At 39.4% G+C, this 17,952-nt stretch overlaps 1 protein-coding gene across 1 annotated transcript in view; it reads left to right on the top strand.

Moving 5' to 3' along the window:
- The first annotated feature begins 626 nt into the window (after nt 1-626).
- Nucleotides 627-17,952, top strand: part of RETREG1 (reticulophagy regulator 1) — a 65,937-nt gene continuing 48,611 nt past the window's right edge. The window contains exons 1-3 of the mRNA XM_039383053.1: nt 627-856; nt 14,924-15,030; nt 16,777-16,807. Of these exons, the coding sequence (XP_039238987.1) occupies nt 627-856; nt 14,924-15,030; nt 16,777-16,807 (368 nt within the window). The remainder of the gene's footprint in view (nt 857-14,923; nt 15,031-16,776; nt 16,808-17,952) is intronic.

Here is a 17,952-nt window from a genome sequence, read left to right as displayed (position 1 = left end):
AGGCTGAACAGCCCCAACTTTGTCAGCCTGTCTTCGTAAGGGAGGTGCTCCAGTCCTCTTATCAACTTCGTGGTCCTCCTCTGAACGTGCTCCAACTGTTCCTTGGCTGTGGGATATACACGAGAAGGAGACGAAAGGCAAGCCTCGGCGGCAACATCTTCCGGTGGGCTTCACCCCACACCTTTTCCCAAATCAAGAAGGCAGCTGGTTGCCCAGCCTTGCCTGAGCAGGGAACCGGAATCCTCCACACTTACGCGGTCACTCCTGCAGCGAGAGCGCCTGCCAGGAGCTGCACACACAAGCGCGGCAGACACCGCCACACAGACAGACAGACACTGCCAGCCCGGCACTGCCAGCCCGGCACTGCCAGCCCGGCACTGCCAGCCCGGCACTGCCAGCCCGGCACTGCCAGCCCGGCGCTCCCAGCACCGCCCCCGCCCGCCCGTGCGGAGTCACAGCCGCCGGCACCGCCCCCGCCGCACCTGCGCGGAGGCGGGTGCGGGGTAACGCGGGGGCAGCGCCGCGCTCCGCCTCCGACCCGCCTCCCGCCCGCCCGGCCCGGCCCCATTCCGCTCCTGCCCCAGCTCCGCCCGGCCGAGCCGCAGCCCGGCGGCCGCCACCGAGCCATGGCGAGCGCGGCGGTACCCGCGCAGCCCCCTGAGCCGGAGGCCCCGGAGGAGCAGGGCGCGGCTGCGGCCGGGGATACAGAGCGCACGGAAGTGTCAAGCGGGGCCGGGGCGGCGGCGGTGCTGGGGGAGACGGGGCTGGCCGTGAGCTGCTGCATCGCGGCGGCGCTGAGCTGGGAGCGGCCCCTCCGCAGCCTGGGCGGCTTCGTCTGCGCCAACCTGCTCTTCTGGTGAGCGAGCCGGGCCGGGCTGGGCGCCGGGGCTGGGGTCGGGACCGCCCCCCGGGATGGGAGAGCTCCTGCCTGGTCCGCGCCGCCCCGCCCGGCCGCGGGCGTCTCCTCCCCCCGCCCCTCTTCCCTCGTCCCCGGGAGGAGCGTTTGCCCCTCTGTTTCCCCTTTCCGACCGCCCTTCGCGGGCAGCTGACCCGCGCCCCCAGCTCCTCCGTGGGAAGGAAGGTCCTGCTTTTCGCTTCACCTGCGCCACGGCATTCCGTGCCCCAGCCGCCGCCCCGCGTCTGGCCATGGCCCTCCGGCGGTGTGCATCTGCTTGGTCGGGTTCTTTCATCCTCCGTGTCTGCCCTAGCCCCACACACGCCCCTCTGCTCCCATTTCCCACAGCATGATGTGTGATGATGAGGAGGAGCCTCGGAGCGAAGCTGAGCAGGGCGGCTGCAGCACACGCCGCCGGGAACTTGCCATTTCCCGCAGCCGAGATAAGCCGTGGGCCCGCATTTCTCTGCAGAGTTTTGAAACCTCCTGGAATCAGGCCCCAAGCCCATAGGTAGAGCTGTGCTGCTGCCCTGGACCAGGGCTTCAGAGTTCATGTCGAGTGTACCTGCTTTTCCAAATTAGTGGCCTAGTTAGTGGAGGCTTTGTGGAGTGGGGACAGCGGGAATGTTACTGCAGTGCACCAGTTCTCTTTCTTGACTAAGCTTTTTCAAGTCAGATAGTTTTGTTGAATAAACTCCAGAACTTAACATGGGGATGCGTTCGTTGTTGTGTTTGTCATGACTCTTCTGTTTACTCCTATAGGAAAAAAACTTGTCTATGTGAAACTTCTTCAGGGCTTTCTCCTGATCCTTGGTTTTTTTCGATGCCTACGTTTTTCGTTTTCTGATCTAAAATGTTGCTTGTGTAGAGTGATTTATGAATTAGGGCTCTAATAATACCACTAATAATTAGGGTCTAATCATACTGCAGAGACTCTTAAGACTGAATTGTTTCCTGTGGCTAGAACTGCCTCCTTTCCCCTTGAGTGAATAAGAGGCAAACAAGCAACAGAGGGGGATTAGTTGCAAACTCCACTTAGTTCTCTATAACTGTAACAAGCATGATCTTTAAACATGAGATCAAAGTCATAGAAAGAGAACTTTCTGAGGCTTTGTGCTGCACAGGAAAATCTGTGCAAGTGTGTGTGATTTCTAATTTTGGTTGACTTTTATTATCCATCCTGCTCTTAGGTATCCGTGGTAAATCCTTTCATTGAGAAAGTAACATGCTTATGCTCTCATTTTCTGCATACTTCAGAGATCACCTATTCTTTCAGCAATTTGGAAGAGTCATAAAGCTTTATGTTTCTTTGCCACATGGCTCTGATAAAATTTTCAGGGACAACATCTAGAAGAATACATTTCCACGTCTCAAGGAATAGTATCTAATGGGCAACCAGTTTTCTCTTCTTTGGTCCAACTTTGGTCATAAGCAAGGTATATAGTTCCAGCATTATGTAATGCCTATAGGAAGTCTTCTTTGGTAGTCTTACTGGCAAGTTATTATGTGACCAGTATTTGAAGTTATTTTATTAAAATTCATAGTTCACTCTACTTTCTTACTCTCAATATGAGTCAGAATAGCAAAAGTCAGGGCAAGGATTGCTCATTTTACTTTGGTGGTATTGTACCTCAGCAGGAAGCTTGCTGTCCTAGTGCCAGGGAGTTTTTGAGGGGTGTATACAAACCAGGAAATGCAGGAGCAGGAATGTTGACCAGTAAAATTCTGTGGTTTGAGACTGAAGAACAACAGGAAAGATCTCCTTAGCAAACATGAAATCTGACACTTTGAAAATGAAACAGTTGTTTGGTGTCACATTTCTGTTTTGGTGTTGGTGTTGTGTTTGCAGCACAGTATGTTTGCTCCTTCTCCTTTTCTTGTTTGAGATTCAGCTCATCAGCCTAGTTTGCCATGATTCAGACAGTTGCTACTGCTTCTGGACTGGGAACAAATGTCTGCCCCTGCTGCTTGTCAAGTCTCTTCTAACAGGGCTTTGTGGCCAGAGCCTAGGTAGTAGGAACGTTTCCTGGTTGCTGCTTTGTGTACCTCATCTTTTCTTGTCATGTGCCTCCAAGTATCCCTATCCCCATTACAGAGTAGGTTCACTCCCAGTGTGAGGGGCTCTAATCTCAGGATTCCTCAAAGCTGAGAAGTCAATATTGCTGGATGGGAGACTTCTCTCACTATAGCAGCAGCAGTCTTGGTGGAAGAGGGAGGAAGGGAAGGTGAGGTTTAATTTTACAGTTTTCTAAAAAAGTAATGGTAGTTCCTTTCTCCTGTCTGTTTCATTTTGTCGAGACTATGTTTTCCTCACAGTGAGTTTAGTATATATGCCATTCAAAACACTTCATGTGTAAACTGTTGCAGTCGGAGCTGCTGAGAGTGAACTGTTCCTCTGATGTCACAAAATTTTTTTTTTTTTTAATATGTTTGATTGTAACTTCTTTTGTGTTGAAAATCTCGTAACCATTGTACTGCATATAAATGCATTTTTGATGTTTACTACTAAAATAATGTTCTTGTAAGTACAAGAAATTTACTAGCTTAATTTCATTATGATTGCCTTAATTTTTTGAATATTCCTAACAAATTACCATGGGCTCCTTAACAAGAGAGTAGAAAAAGTAGAAACAAACCTGGTTATTGAAAAAGCATTTTTCAGTTGGCACTTCCATTATTTATTCACCATGAACAGCTTTAAGCCCCTTGCCCCAAATGAACCTGATTGAAAATCTTTAAAATAAGCACCGTTTTGCATCTAATCATCTGAAATGTAATATGGATTCTTCTTCTGTATATAGCTTGCAAACTGAAGTCAAAATAACACAGGAAAACAAGGCTGTTTTTTTCCCCCCTATTTTACACACATCATACCAAAAAAGTGAGTGATGGGCCTAAGAGCAGACAAACTGTTCTGGTACCAGAAGTTCAATCACTTTTCTATTTTGAATGTTTGAGAAAGTTGGCTGCATATTTTTGCCCACTATCAGCGTTGACTGTGGGTACCACTAGAAATATAGTCCCTGGAGAGCTGCTCACATAGGACATCTTGGTGACAAAATGTTACTTTCTTCTTGGTCTTATCTGTATTAGGTGGTCTTCTTATGCTACTGATGTTATTCCTAGAAGGCTGCTGTGGTCGTTAGTGTCTTCCAGTACTGCCTGGGGGCTGTGAGGTTGACTATGGGTTTCCCTCAACACTGTGTGTGGTCCCTTCCTTAAGGATGACTCACTTAGTCGTTGTACAAGGATCGTCTCACTTTCATTCATCCCAGCCACTCTTCATGACCAGCATTCCACCAGATGTCATTAGTAAGAAATTCACTGAGACTCTGTATAGATGGTGTTCGCTATCTGCATTCAGTTTTTAATTTCACTTGACATTTTTTATGAATCCAGTTATTGAAAGTTGCAATATATAAATTATTTACTCCCTATTGCTTTAATTCAGGCACACAGTAATTCAGCTCAGAATCCTTTTTTGTTTCCCTCTCAGGGAAACACTCAAATCTGAGAGCATACGAGCAAAATTAATACAGAAAGAATTAATTCTGACAAAATTTTATTCCTTAAGAAGAAAATATTTGGTTCAAAATACTGGCTTCCATTTTGGATATATGTGGGAAATTCACCAGTGGTGGTAGTCAGGAAGGAGATCACCAAACTGTATTAGGTGAGAATTGGAATAAAAGAAAGCTCTGAAATCAAAACATAAAGAAAAATGCATGAAAATTAAGTGAGTTGGAGTAAGACCAGATATTGACATCTTAAGGCCAGTTTGTAGTATGCTGGTCTTCAGAGCACTGTATTAAATTTGTAATACCTCCCATGTCAGGAGAACACATACATGTTTCTGTGACAAGATGGTTTTTTCCTTATAGCTACCAGATGCCAAATGTGGTTTTGAATGTGGGAAATTTCAGTCTTTGGCTGTCTTTGTTACAGGAAATCTTTAAGCTACATTTTTAGTTGTTTTGGGATTACTTTCCTGAGATCCAAAGTATCAGGATAGCACACAAGTGAATAGTCCTGCCTCAAACCCTAATAAGAGTTTTTATCTCCTATCCCTTGAGTAAGGATAGTAGAATAGGTTATGTATTGACATAGTACTTTTGTAATGATAATACATTCATTATCAGAAAAGAGAAGAAAAAGTTCTGGCATAGGCTGTTTTGAAATTCACTGTGCTTTCACGAGTGGGTTTCTTACATGGTTGCTAGTTTGTTTCTTCTTGTCTGATAGTTATAACTTACTTAATTTGCTGCCTTTTACCAAGGCTTTGTAACTTATTGGTATTGAGATTATTTTATTACACTCAGCTGCAGTACAGTAAATTGCTGATATTTCTTCAAGCTTAAAAAAAATATTTATGGTTTGTTGGGTTTTTTTCTTCCTAGAAGATGACATTTCAAAATACTCTTCCTCAACTAAAGATAAAATTCCAATGTCAGTTGCGATATAATTTTAGGGTCTACTTGTTTTCACTCAGGCAGTTTCAAGCTTATGTTCACTTTTCTACTACAAATTATTAAAACTGTTCAAGGCTTTGGAGGTAGAAAAGTGGAACAGAAAGTTAAATTAATTTAATTTCATTAGAAAAAAAATTAAAAGTCATTAAGAGCTCTTTAGGGACAGTTTGGATACTTTTGGCTGAGAGATTGGTTTACTGGAATAAAATTGACATTGTTTAGGAGCCAGACAGTGTTACATAAAAACCTGGACAGTTTACAGCTTTTTTCGACCAATAAGATGAAATCAGGATCAGTCAGAAAAGAAATCAGTTGGGGTAATTGAGGAATTGAGGAAAAGCGAGCATTACTGAACAATTTAGGACCAAATCTGGGATAAGGACTTTGTGGAAGATGGAAATCTCTAACAAAGGACAATAGATGAATTGCAGCATATCTTGGGTTTATTCTGTCTTGCTGAAATTTACCTGTGCTGTGTCTAAAACAGTTGTCTTAAGAGAGAAATGATAATTTCTTCATGTATTAACTCAAAATAATGAAACCTTTCAAACAGTAAGTAGAATTCTGAGAACAATGGTCGTTTTAGGGGGATATGTTATGCTCCGTGGTAGATGTTACAGGACTAATGAGAGCATTAAAGAAAAGGAGATTTAGGGCAGCATGGTAGAGGTGCTACTGCTCAAACTGCTGCTACTGTATGAGAAAATGGGATTAAGATTTCTTCTGTACTTTGCCAGAGTACAGGTTAATTAAGGTCATCTGGGCATGTGTCTGCAAAAAACAAAGGAAGCCAGGTTATTCGATGTTATGTGTTTAAATCAAAATAATTTTAACTTCCATGGAAACATCATCCCCGAATTCAATGTCATGATAGACTCAGAAGGTATGTAGTTTAGGTCATTTAAACTCCTTCTCAGTTCTTTTTTTTAAAATGCCTATCTGAGTGCAACAGGTTGCTGTAAATCTGATCCACAAGCCACAAATGTTGAAACATGATTCTAACGGCAGCATTCCCCAAGAGGTTTCCTTGCAAATAGTGTGAGATAATTTTGCAATGTGACATTTTGTTATTAACTTAATCCTATTTCCCAGACCACCAATGTACTTCCAAATTAACCAGTTTATAAGCAAATTTATCTTTGGTGATTAAATGCAAAGCATTGCAAAGGTTTTTCTAATATTTTTTTCTTAGAGACTTGTACTGTTTTTTTTTATTTAGACTTATTTTTCAGTTTAAGAGTCGGTTTCTTGCAGTTAGGGTAGAGAGAATATGCAATTTGAATTCCTGTCTTGGGTGTTAACTTTAGTTAACGTTGTCCTGCAGTCTTTGTCTTTTGCCCTGAAACCTGTGCACAGACCCCCCCCAGAGTACTGCTCCTTCTATGGGTAGCAAAAGTAGTTTAGATTTGTGGGACTCTGTTTCTTAGGACAAAAGATTTATTTATTATTTAAAAATCTTTTTTTCCTAATAAGTTCTGGAAGGTTTTCTAAAGAACAGCTGATTTGATCTGTGCTTTCTGGCTGAACAAATATGATCCTAATCTTTTGAATGAAACCTGACAAATAAGCTCTTTGAATAAAAGACTGATGGCTGAGTTTTCTTTGTCTTCACAAAGAAAGAATTAAAGAAAATAATGCAAGTTTTAGAATAATAATCATGCCTCTTCTGTTTGGGTTTTTTAAATTTTTATGTACTTAATGGCAGAATTTTTAGACTTCTGGGCACTACCCAATGAAAAACTCTTCACTAGTTGGTACATAGGTTACAAATCAACTGCTCTGCAGTACTTCATTTTATTTTGGTTGAAATATCTTGGATATCTGAATTATTGGGTGGCATTCTTATTTAGAGAAAAAGCTAAAAAAAAAAGGTACTTCTTCCTAATTTATGTCTTTACAGAAGCTTACACTTTTCTCCACTAAATTAGAAGTGATTTAAAACATTTTTAACATACATATTTTTAAGAAGGATCCTATTACATCATTTCACAGGTTTTCAGGTAAACAGATACACAGCTATCTAAGTTCAAGCTGCCAGGCACCCAGAGTGGTGGTGTGCATATTTTAAATTTGAATTAACATAAGATGTAGAGTAAGTGCATTTGAAATTATTTTATTCAACAGATTATGCTTTTTCAAGGGGTGGGGAGGTTTTTTAGACAGCATTTATAAGTCTTTGTTTCTTGTAAAATTTTTGACAGCACACACCAATTGTCCTTCTTTTGGCTGGGAAGAACTTAGTTTTCTTCCTGATACAATGGTAGAGCGCTGTGTTTTGGATTTAATGTGGGAATAATGTTGATAACACACTGATGTTTTACTTGTTGCTGAGCAGTTCTTACCCTAAGTCAAGGACTTTTCAGTTTCCCATTCTCTGCCACTGCGCAGGTGCACAAGAAGTCAGGAGGGAGCATGGCCAGGACAACTGACCCAAATTGGCCAAAGGGATATTCCATACCACAGTGTACCCAGTATGCAAACTCGGGGGGAGTTGGCCTGGAGCTCCCCATCACTGGTCGGATTGGGCTGGGCATTGGTTGGTGGGTGGTGAGTAGTGGTATTCTGCATCACTGCTCTTTCTCGGGTTTTATTCCTCTCTCTCTTTTCGTGTATCACTTTTCATTTATAATTATTATTGTTATTGTTACTGCTACTAACTTTACTTCAATTATTAAACTGTTCTTAACCCATGGCTTTTACTTTTTACCAATTTTCCTTCCCATCTCACCAGTGCAGGAGAAAAGTGAGTGAGCAGCTTAGTTGCCAGCTAGTATTATACCACAGCACCAAGAGGTACTGAAGGAACAACAGGAAATATACTGAATTACTGAGTTTTGGACTTCCAATGTGTTGAATACTTGAGGTTTGGATTTCAATATTTGTAGATACTGCATTTTGGTATTTACAGAGGCTTAGTGTGAAAATCATTTACATTCATATAAATGTATCAGAGCAATTAATATAAAAGTTGTTAATTTAATAGACATAGGAAGTGGGATTAGCCAACCTGCTTTGGGACGTTTTTTCATTTAGAAGAGTCAGAGTTTTAAACTACCTGTAAATAAAATGTAGTTGAATATGTATTATTCCTTCTTGATTCAAAAGAGGCCAAACAAAATAATTGTGCCAGTGATCAGTAAGGGCACGAGCTTTCTGATACTATCTTTGCCATGTATTTCAAAAATGCTCTTCAGGCAGTGCATTTCATGCTGTATTTAGAATAAAACTAACCCTCTTCCTCTTCCCCAGGCCTCTTGCTTCAGCTAATCAGCAGAATTTATTGCAAGCAGACAGGTGTTGATCGCTCCAGCAGTAAGCATGGAAGAATGCCCTACATTCAGCTCCAAGCAGGAAACAGTTACTACCAGGAAACAGTTACTACCACATCTTTTCCTTACCTACTGCCTTCACTATCGATGTTTGAAACAGTGTTGGGTGGTCCCCTGTAAGAGCAGAAGTAGACATACCTCTAAATGTAAAACCTTTGAAATTAGCAGATCAGTATTCTTAAAATGCACTAGAAATATTTGATCTATACAGGGGAGAGCCATTCTCTTTCTGGTTTATGTCATAGCCCCGTCTGGCTTACATGTCTCGTGGAAAAGGATTGGTTCTATAGAAAACTGTCTGGAAGGTGCCAGTAGATTTTTCACCTTATCATTTAATGATGAAACAAGTGCATACCAACCTTCACCATTTAGAATTCCACAGAATTACTCTGAAGAGTTTGAGCTCTGGTTTTAAGTTGCAAATATGTGTTTGTTGTGAGTGGAGCTTAAGTCCACAAATCATGCAGCCAGTAAATGTATCATAAAAGCTGATGGTGAAGTAAAGCTCCATGCTTGCATCTGTGTTATTCACAGCTTTCTTTTACTTGTGTGATTATGTCTGGAATTCATCTAAGGATAGATGGTTATTGAAAATGCATCTGCTAAGGCTTTCTAGAAATAACTATCTCTGGCTGCTGATAGTCTAAATCATTTAATTTTTGATTAAATATTTTCATATGGTTTGTGTTTACAAAGTGCAGATCATTCATAGTTCTAGAATGTGTTGTAAAAAAAATACCTTCTCAGCTAAAATGAGATAAATTTGTTTATTTAACTTTTAAAGAAATTAAAGACAGCCTTACCTGTATCTCATGAGTACAATTAAAAATAGCTTTTTGTCATGCCCTATAAAAGTTCATTATGTTTACAGGCTGCAATATTGAATTATATCATTTACCTTTGAAATTTCCTAGCTGGCTTGTGCCACTTGAATGCCTTTGTACAATCTGGTTTGTGCACTTAATTGTCCCATGTGCTCTGTTCTGTGAGGTAGCTGCTTCTTGATACATCAAATCCAATGGATGATTTGTTATGTTAGTTAATATATCTTGCCAGCATTGATATATGGCCACCCCCTACTGGAGTAAAGCTGGAGAAATTACAAGGACAAGATACCTTAGGGTACTTTTCTATCTATAGGTCATGTGATATTAGGTAACATCACCTCCACGAGCAAGTAAAGGAGCCCTCTAACCAGATGAGGCCTGTGGTGCTCTTCTGCTATGTACAGTCTTGCTTTTGCATTGGGATTTCATTTGTATTTTTTTGTCCCATTTTTTCTTTCCATTCGAACTTCCTAGCTATGGGAAGCTGGTCAAAAGTGTATTACTTTTTTTGCTCTTAGAGCATGATTCTTGAACTTAAACATTTTAGAAAAATATGGAAGTTGGCAAAATACTGAAAGAGTTACATTTGAATTTAGCTACTTCTGAATAGGCAGTAGAGGTTAAGGGCAAGGCATATTTATTTGTGTGACATTAAACATAGGGAAGCATAATTTGCTAAGAAGTTGAATTACGTAATTTAAGAAAATTATTTTGTACTACTTTATAGATAGGAATAAATGAAAGTGACTGAAATGCTGAAGAGAAGGTAGTTTGCAGTGTAATTTCATAATGGCTGTGGGTTGTTTGGGTTTTTTTTTCCCAGAAAATCTCAATACATGTATTATTTTTAAAACCACAGTAGAAAGAGTCCACCATTATACAGTCGATGAAATTCCACTTTTAATTGTGGAAGTTTTCAAGTTTTGACTCTTAATAGTGCAGTTTAGAATCACTTCTGTCCAGCTGCAGTATAACTAGGCACAGAAACAGAAACTGTTATACCTCCAAGTTCTAAGGTCTTACTGAAAAGGATTTGCCAGCCACTTCTAAGACTAAAATAGTCATAGAATGAAGATATCATTCAGGTTGGTAGGGACTTTAGGAGGTCTCTAGTATGACTTCCAGCCCAAAATAAAATCAATATTAATTCAGATCAGATTGCTCAGTGTTTTGTCTTGATAGCCTTCAAGGTTGAAAATTTCACGACCTCTGTGGGTAACCACTGCTTAATTATTCTAACAGCCAATAGTTGATAGCTCTCCTGTTTCATTTCCCAAAACTGGTTTTTCAGTCTTCCACAGTGGAGTTGAGTAGTAGACTTGGCTTCATCATGCTTATATTCTTTCGACATAGAAGAACATAGGTTGGAAGGACAACAGCAGGTCAGCTAGTCTGACTTGATCAAACAAGGTCCAGTTAGAACACGTTGCTTAGGTTCTTACACAATAAAGTTTTTGCAAGTCATACTCCATAGGGGTCTGCCACCTGCTTAGTGCCTCCAGTAGCTCTCTCACTGGACTGCTCTGTATGTTAACCAGAGGACACCCTTCACAGTGAGGCCACTTTTGCTGTAAGTCCAGGGGAGAGTCTTTTCTTGCAGCCTCAAAGCCAGGTGGCTGTATCCCACCTCTGGAGCTGCATCTGAGTGAAGGCCTTTTCTATGCGGGGAGTGCCTGTTTCACCCAGTGCTGGGAACTGAGTCCTGTGCCACCTCAGGCCATTTTTTTGCAGTTCTGCACTGCCTTCAGCAGAGTTTCCTGCCCCTTTGCCATGCCAGCTGCCCTGTTAACTGCTGAAGTAATTATCTGAAATGGATAATTCTATACATTGTTTTAACCCTCTCCTTCTTAAAAAAAAAAAAAGGCAAAATCAAAACAAACCAAAAAAACCCACTAAAACCTCAAAAATACTGCAGAATTCCATGGGGGAACAAAGGAACAAATCTTGGTTATGTGTCTTGTAATGGTTTTTACTTCCACATCACTTGCAGAAGAACTTAAACAATTTGAACTTGAGTCTGTTTTGGTTATTGCTTAAAAACAGGCGATGTTGAGTAAGCATAGCTATTGATTCTTCTACAAAACAGAAGTATTTTTGTGAAGTAAAAAAAGATGTCATTCTGGAGCCTTTCAGTTTATCAGGTGGGTGTGGGTGTGTTAGAAGTACTTAAGAGTAAAGTCTGTTCTTTTTCTTAAAAAAAGAAGAGGAAAAAAATGCCCTAGCTCTTAATAATAAGCAAAAGTACCAGTGAAACCTTTTGTTAGTCTCGTTGCTATGCATCATGTTGATAATTCCTAGAAGAATTTTGAATCCTGACATTGGTAGCAAAACAAGTGTTTTTCAGATCCCAGCATGTTGGACTAACCTTTTGAAAAGGTTATGATAGATATGCCAAAAAAAGTACAAGGGGATCTTATCAGCTTTTCACCAGGAAGGGCTTCAAGGACATAGATCTGATATGCAAAAAGTTTTTCTGATCTGTATTGCTTTGGCACCTGAGGGCTGACACACGCTGGCTGTGAATAAATTCGTAAGAGATGGTCTTTCTTGCAAACATCAGAGTCTAGGTGAAGAGTACTGAAGCAGGGGAGAAAGGACTGTGACAGCCAATAACGTTGAGGCATGGGAAGTCCAATCAGAATAATTCAAAGCTCTCCAAACGAGTGAAGAGCCCTTGTTTGGTGACTACAATAGCTAGTCCAACTAGATTACAGGTTTTTTCCTTAAAAGCTATGGAGCAGAAAGACTGCAGTATCAAGAACATAGAATGACATGACTTGGAAGCATCTTTCAGAGAGGATGCTACCTTGTTAATCCTTGTTTGCTAATCCTTGTCCGCATTAGTGCAATTGTTTTTAACAGCAGGTGACAGCTGTGATTGCAGTGAAACTAGCAGTGCCGTTTAGTTGTGAGCATAAAATAGGTCAAACACGTTTTGTGCATTCTTTGAAAGATAGACTAAGCCTTCTTCGTAAACATCTGATCTTACTTTGAAAAGCTAGTAAAACGTGTGTGTACATACACACGTACATGCACACACACATAAAATTTTGGTATTGATGTCTTTCTTTGAGACCATCGAGGACTGGCCAGTGGTAATTGTTAAGCCAGGGCATACTATGTGATTCTATAGAACATTCATGCACAAGCACCATGAAAAACCTATAGAATAGGTATGGTATTAAGCCTAAATAATTTAAAGGCCTGCATTTGTTATAAACTTCTGCTGCCTAGGAGTTGGATGAAAAATTCTTCACTTGATTTTTCCCGTACAGTGTCACATCTCTCACCTCAGCCCATTATCAATAAGTTAGGTAGGCTAAACAAAGTGTTCAGTGCAGTTGAACTTAAAAATCAGGGATTTTTAATGCTGAATAATATTACCTAGAAAAATAGTACAACAACAGGATGCAAAGCTGTTAGGAATTTTGATTTAATGAGCTGTGATTGGGCAGCTTTGAAAGAGCTTACCTTGCAATAATTTTTCTCTGTAGTTCTCTGTTAGTTTTCTTGAGCTGGCTGAAATTAAACAGGGGTGCAGGGGTTTTTTTCATAGAATAGTCCTGTAATTTGAATTCTCCACAAATGTAGAAACCCTTTATATTCAGGTAAAACTTTAAGAGTGAGCTTGCGTGTTTGCGTTTATTGGAAATCACATCCTGATCTGCTCAGGGCAAATATGGATTTCTGTTAAATGTGAAAGTTAGTGGCATGGACTCTTTTTTTTTTTTTTTTTTTTTTTTTTTTTTTTTTTTTTTTGCAACCTTGCTTTTTGAGGATTGCAAGGCATACTGGAACAGTTTTCTACAACAGCAGTGTGTCCTGAGCTTGTTAGAAACATTGGGAAGTGTGAAGGACCAGGAATCAAAATGGGGAAAATCTCAGGAGTGGAAAAAGATGTACGGTGATTGAAAGGACTTTATGATGCAGACTTTACAGTTGTTACGTGTGTACACATTGTATGCTTCCCCAGGGTTTGTATTTCCCGGGCGTGTCCCGGCCTGTTCACCTCCCTGCTCCTCTGTTTCTCTGCCGATTGGCTGGGGAGGCTGCGGAGAGGAGACAGCCTCAATTCGCCCCTTCTCTCCCCGGTTCCTCCCACGTTCCTCCCCTTTTTGCCCGTGTCCCTATCCTGGTTTGTCCCCCCGCTTGTCTGTCTCATGCTCCGCCCTATGTTCTGGCCCTTTAACCCTCCCGAGCTGACAAAAGGCGGTGTGGACGCGTGAATGGGAGATTCTACCTACATCCCGCGTTTGTGTCCCGGAGTTGTGTAGTGCCACGGTCCTCCCCCCCTTTTTCGGACCGCGGCAGGGAAGTCAGTTTTCTTTTTAAAAATCCAAGTGTCCTCAAAGGGTCTCTCTTGGCTTCCTCCATTGGCCATGCTTGCTGCTCCTTTTCTCTTCCCTTCCCCCTCTTTCATGCAGAAAATCTCTGCAGCAGCAATTCATTGGGTGGCCAGTTGCCCTGTTTTCAAATCTGAGAAGTTTCTTGGAAACGTCCCAGCTTTGTATGATTTTGTTTCTGTTGGTATTCTCATTTGATCTAGTTCCTTGAACAGTGGCTTCTTACTGATTTTGGCTATCCTCAACTTTTTAAGTTGATTGCTTTTTCTTTAAAAAAGATAAGAATTTGTTCATTATCTGTATTCAGATTTCTGATTTAAAGTGTTTGAAACAAGCTAATAAATACTTCCGCTTATTTTATGTATTTAATTGAATTTTAATTCTTTTTCTGTCACACCCTTTTTTTTTGTGAGTTAAGATATTTACCAGTAAAACAGATAGAAGAGCTAATCTCCAAGCACACCTGGACAGTAAAGTCAACAGTGCATGAGATTATAACTCATATGTTCTGAGTGTAGGTCTGTTTGACTTGACTAGACGTGTTCTAAAAAATTATGTAATGAAAAACAAAATTCACAAAAGCTTGTTATGAAGACAGTTTTGAATATGATGCCATGATACAGATTTACCTCATCTTTGTATTTGAAAGAATGATTTGTACAGAAATCGTGTTCGAACACAGGCTCTGTAGGAAACACAAGAAAATGTTTAACCTTTTTTGTGTGCATTGTGCCAAGGCAATTTATGCTAATAAAACCATAATTAATTTAAAAGTAATGTTTTCTGTGCAATAATTAAAATATTTTGTTTTCTATGCTCTGTGCTTAAATGAAAGTATACTACAAACTTAATGTATGTTTGATCATTGTATCTTTAAATGAGACTATGTCATGCTTCAAACTCTCACTGTTTGCTTCCCGTGGAAAGGTCGTGGGGAAAAACTAAATTCAATTAATGTAATCTCAGTTTATTTTTTTCAGTATTAGTAGCAGCTGTGAGTTTTCATATGCTACCAATAAGTTTAAAAGTATTCAACATTTATTTCTTCTTGACATTCTAGGTTTCTTGCACTGACCTCTTGGAGAGTGTATCATCTAACTTCTCTCATAATACTTGGAGTGCTAATTCTTCAGATCATGAAGGATTTGGTATTCTCAAGGATAAAAGGTAAGACAGTGTACTGATAGAGTTCCATGCTTAAACACCTGCAATTTGGAGCATGTTATTTCATTACTAAAGCCAGGTCAATAGTATGATTATTCCAAAAGTATTAGGTAATTTTAGAGAGGGATAATAGGTCTATGATGGTCTATTACCATTTTCAATGAAGTTTTGCTGTATTTTATCGGAAGGGCATTAGCAGATTTCTTTTAGCATTTGGATGAGTATAATTGGTATCACTGAACAATCATTCTTGTTTCTTAACTGCTAGGTCTGAAAATGAATTATTTTCTGAATTACACAGTTTTCCTAAACATTCATACTTCTTCTGGCATTATTCTAATTATAACACTGTTGGAAAGTTTGAGACATCCAATATAAATTGGTCACATTTGTAAACAGATAGAGAAATTACCTGTTTTAGCACAGTTGAAATAAGAAGTGAGCAGTACTTTTTTCTACTTTATGTAGCATTTAGTTTTCAATGTGTATAAAGTTTTACGTGGATACAACCAGTTTTGAAAGTGATTTTGCATTTGTTGGCTGGGCTGGTGTTTAGAGGTTGTTTGTTTTTTTTTTTAATTCCTGTCCTGTATTTCATTACCATCTTGCAAATTCTTTGAGAAAATGTTCATCACAAGTCTGTAATTTTCATTCTTAGGAAGATTTTTTTCAAGTGTCTTATTTTGCCTTTTGTTCAATGTTGAATGCCATGCAAAGTGTTTGAAAAATCATCTGAACGTAGTACAAAAGCAGGAAATAGGTGTCAGAGAAGCGTGGTATTCCTCTTTGATGTACTAACACGTCATTTCTGACTTCCAAAGCCTGTTGTTCCCTGCGAAGTTATGGCAGTTATTTGCAGCCTTTTCTGAAGCATGATTTATTCTCATTGCCTTTTCTGGGAGTCTTGGTTACCATTTTGTTTCCTGCTTGACCATTACAAGCTCAGAGGCCAAATCGTAAAGCTTAGCAGAAATTAATTTTTTAGGCTCTGCGTTGCATAAATCACCACAAACATTGATTACCTCAGTAGTGGGAAGGTAATGATTTAGGTAAATTCACTCTTACCTGTAATTAATATTTTTGTATTGACCCAATTCAAGATGCACCGCTCTCGTGTCTGTGTGATTATTTAACCATTCATTATAGAAATGAGGCTAGGAAGACCTGTATTTCCCAACTTACAGAATGGTTATTTACTGTAACAATAGTCTTTAGTAATAATCTTTATCTTTGATGTCATGATACACAGAGTTCAAGGACAATCAGGTTCTTGAAGTAACATGATGGAAGTGTTAGTGACTTGAAATCCATGAAGCACCACTCCAAAAAGCAGAAAAAAGTTCTTCCCAACGTAACACTTTTGTGTAGCTGCTTCACACTTCCAGCCAACCACTAGATGGCAAGACTATTACAGATTCATAAGGAATGTAGAAGGTGGTAGATGTTGACAGTGTGTAGATGTAAAGCATAAGTTATGCTGGTTATCTTCTTCATGACATCCTTCCACGTGGAAATGTAGCCATAGAAGATACTGATTTTTCCATTTATGTTTTTTACTGGTATATTAAGTTTACAGAAAGCAATTCAATAACTGTTACTGTAAGTTAAGATACCCTTCCTGTTTGACTAATACAGACATTTCCATAGTAATTTTGTCTCAATTTTGAACATTCTTTAAGAATAAAGAAAAAAATAATATTCTTTCTGGTTTAGTGCATGGTGTTTCATCTTACGTTCCTACAATTGCAGGTGCAAAGCTTTGGAGGACCATCACTGGCAAGTAGGTATATTATTTTTAATACATTGGTTATTTAATACCTAATTTTTTATAGTTAGTCTGAAATTAAAAAAAAGCTATTTTCCCTCAAATTACAACCAAATTATTTTGATCTTACCATCTTTTCTGAGTTTATTACTGTTTGTTCATAGTTTTTAATAACTTATTTTTTTCCTGATTTGAGTTATATTAAAGTATATAGTAGTATATCAGAATACTTCTAGAAATGCTTTTCCTTACAGCAGGGTTATCATACTTTGTGTTTTCTGGGAATTGGTGTTTTCTTTCAAGTAGGGAAAAATGCTGTCTTGGTCAAGGAGGTAACTGTTAGAACTTCATTATACCAGTGCTGTTTAGAAGTAGATAAGCTTGCTGGGGTTTCCCTTTAAATCAGCACAAGTAATTGATCATTATAATTTCAAATAAACATTAGTTGATATCTATATGAATAAAATGGATCTGAAATCTGTTGACTTGCCATTGACCTGTCTCAGGCAAATGTTTATATTGTTTTGTTAGAGTAGAGTATACAATTTATTTAATTTGTTGGCAGTATAATCAATGTCTCTACATGATTTACAGACAATCCATTTGCAGAATAAAAGTCTGTACATTTAAGGTTTTATTCCTCTAAACAGACCGCTAGGAATTATTATATATCTGATGTCATTTGAAAGCTTTTCCATTAGTACACTATTGTATTACACCCTGACACTGAAGAAACAGTAATGTAAAGTTGAAAAGGGGAAGATGCAGGGTTTTGTTCTCTGCCTAGAGATAGATACCTTTTCTAGAGGTATGAAATATCTTCAGACCTTCTTATAAACATGAAGTGGAGCTATATGGAATTCGTGCCAGGTTAGGTCATGAACTGAGAAGCGTAAAATGCTTCTTTTACCATAGCTAGTGCTACTTTGTGTATCTGTGTAGACTGTCAGTGCTTCAAAAATTTTAATTGAGAAGCCATTGCTATGACACAGTAGATTAGTGTGATTTGTGTTTCGTTTCTTCCTCCTGTTCTTTGCGAGAGAACTTTACATAAAATTTACTATCTTTTGGCGTTTGACATCTGAATTTGCCTCTGTTTATATTCAAGAAGAGGAAGGCAAAGAAAATTGCTTGTGGAGTGGAAGGAAACAGGTTTTTGA

Source organism: Pipra filicauda, unplaced genomic scaffold (assembly GCF_003945595.2).
Source record: "Pipra filicauda isolate LSUMZ 115617 unplaced genomic scaffold, ASM394559v2 scaffold297_size1274073_pilon, whole genome shotgun sequence".
NCBI classification, from domain to species: Eukaryota; Metazoa; Chordata; class Aves; order Passeriformes; family Pipridae; genus Pipra; species Pipra filicauda.
Note: the sequence above shows the minus strand (reverse complement) of the source record. Positions and strands in the feature narration are given on the sequence as shown.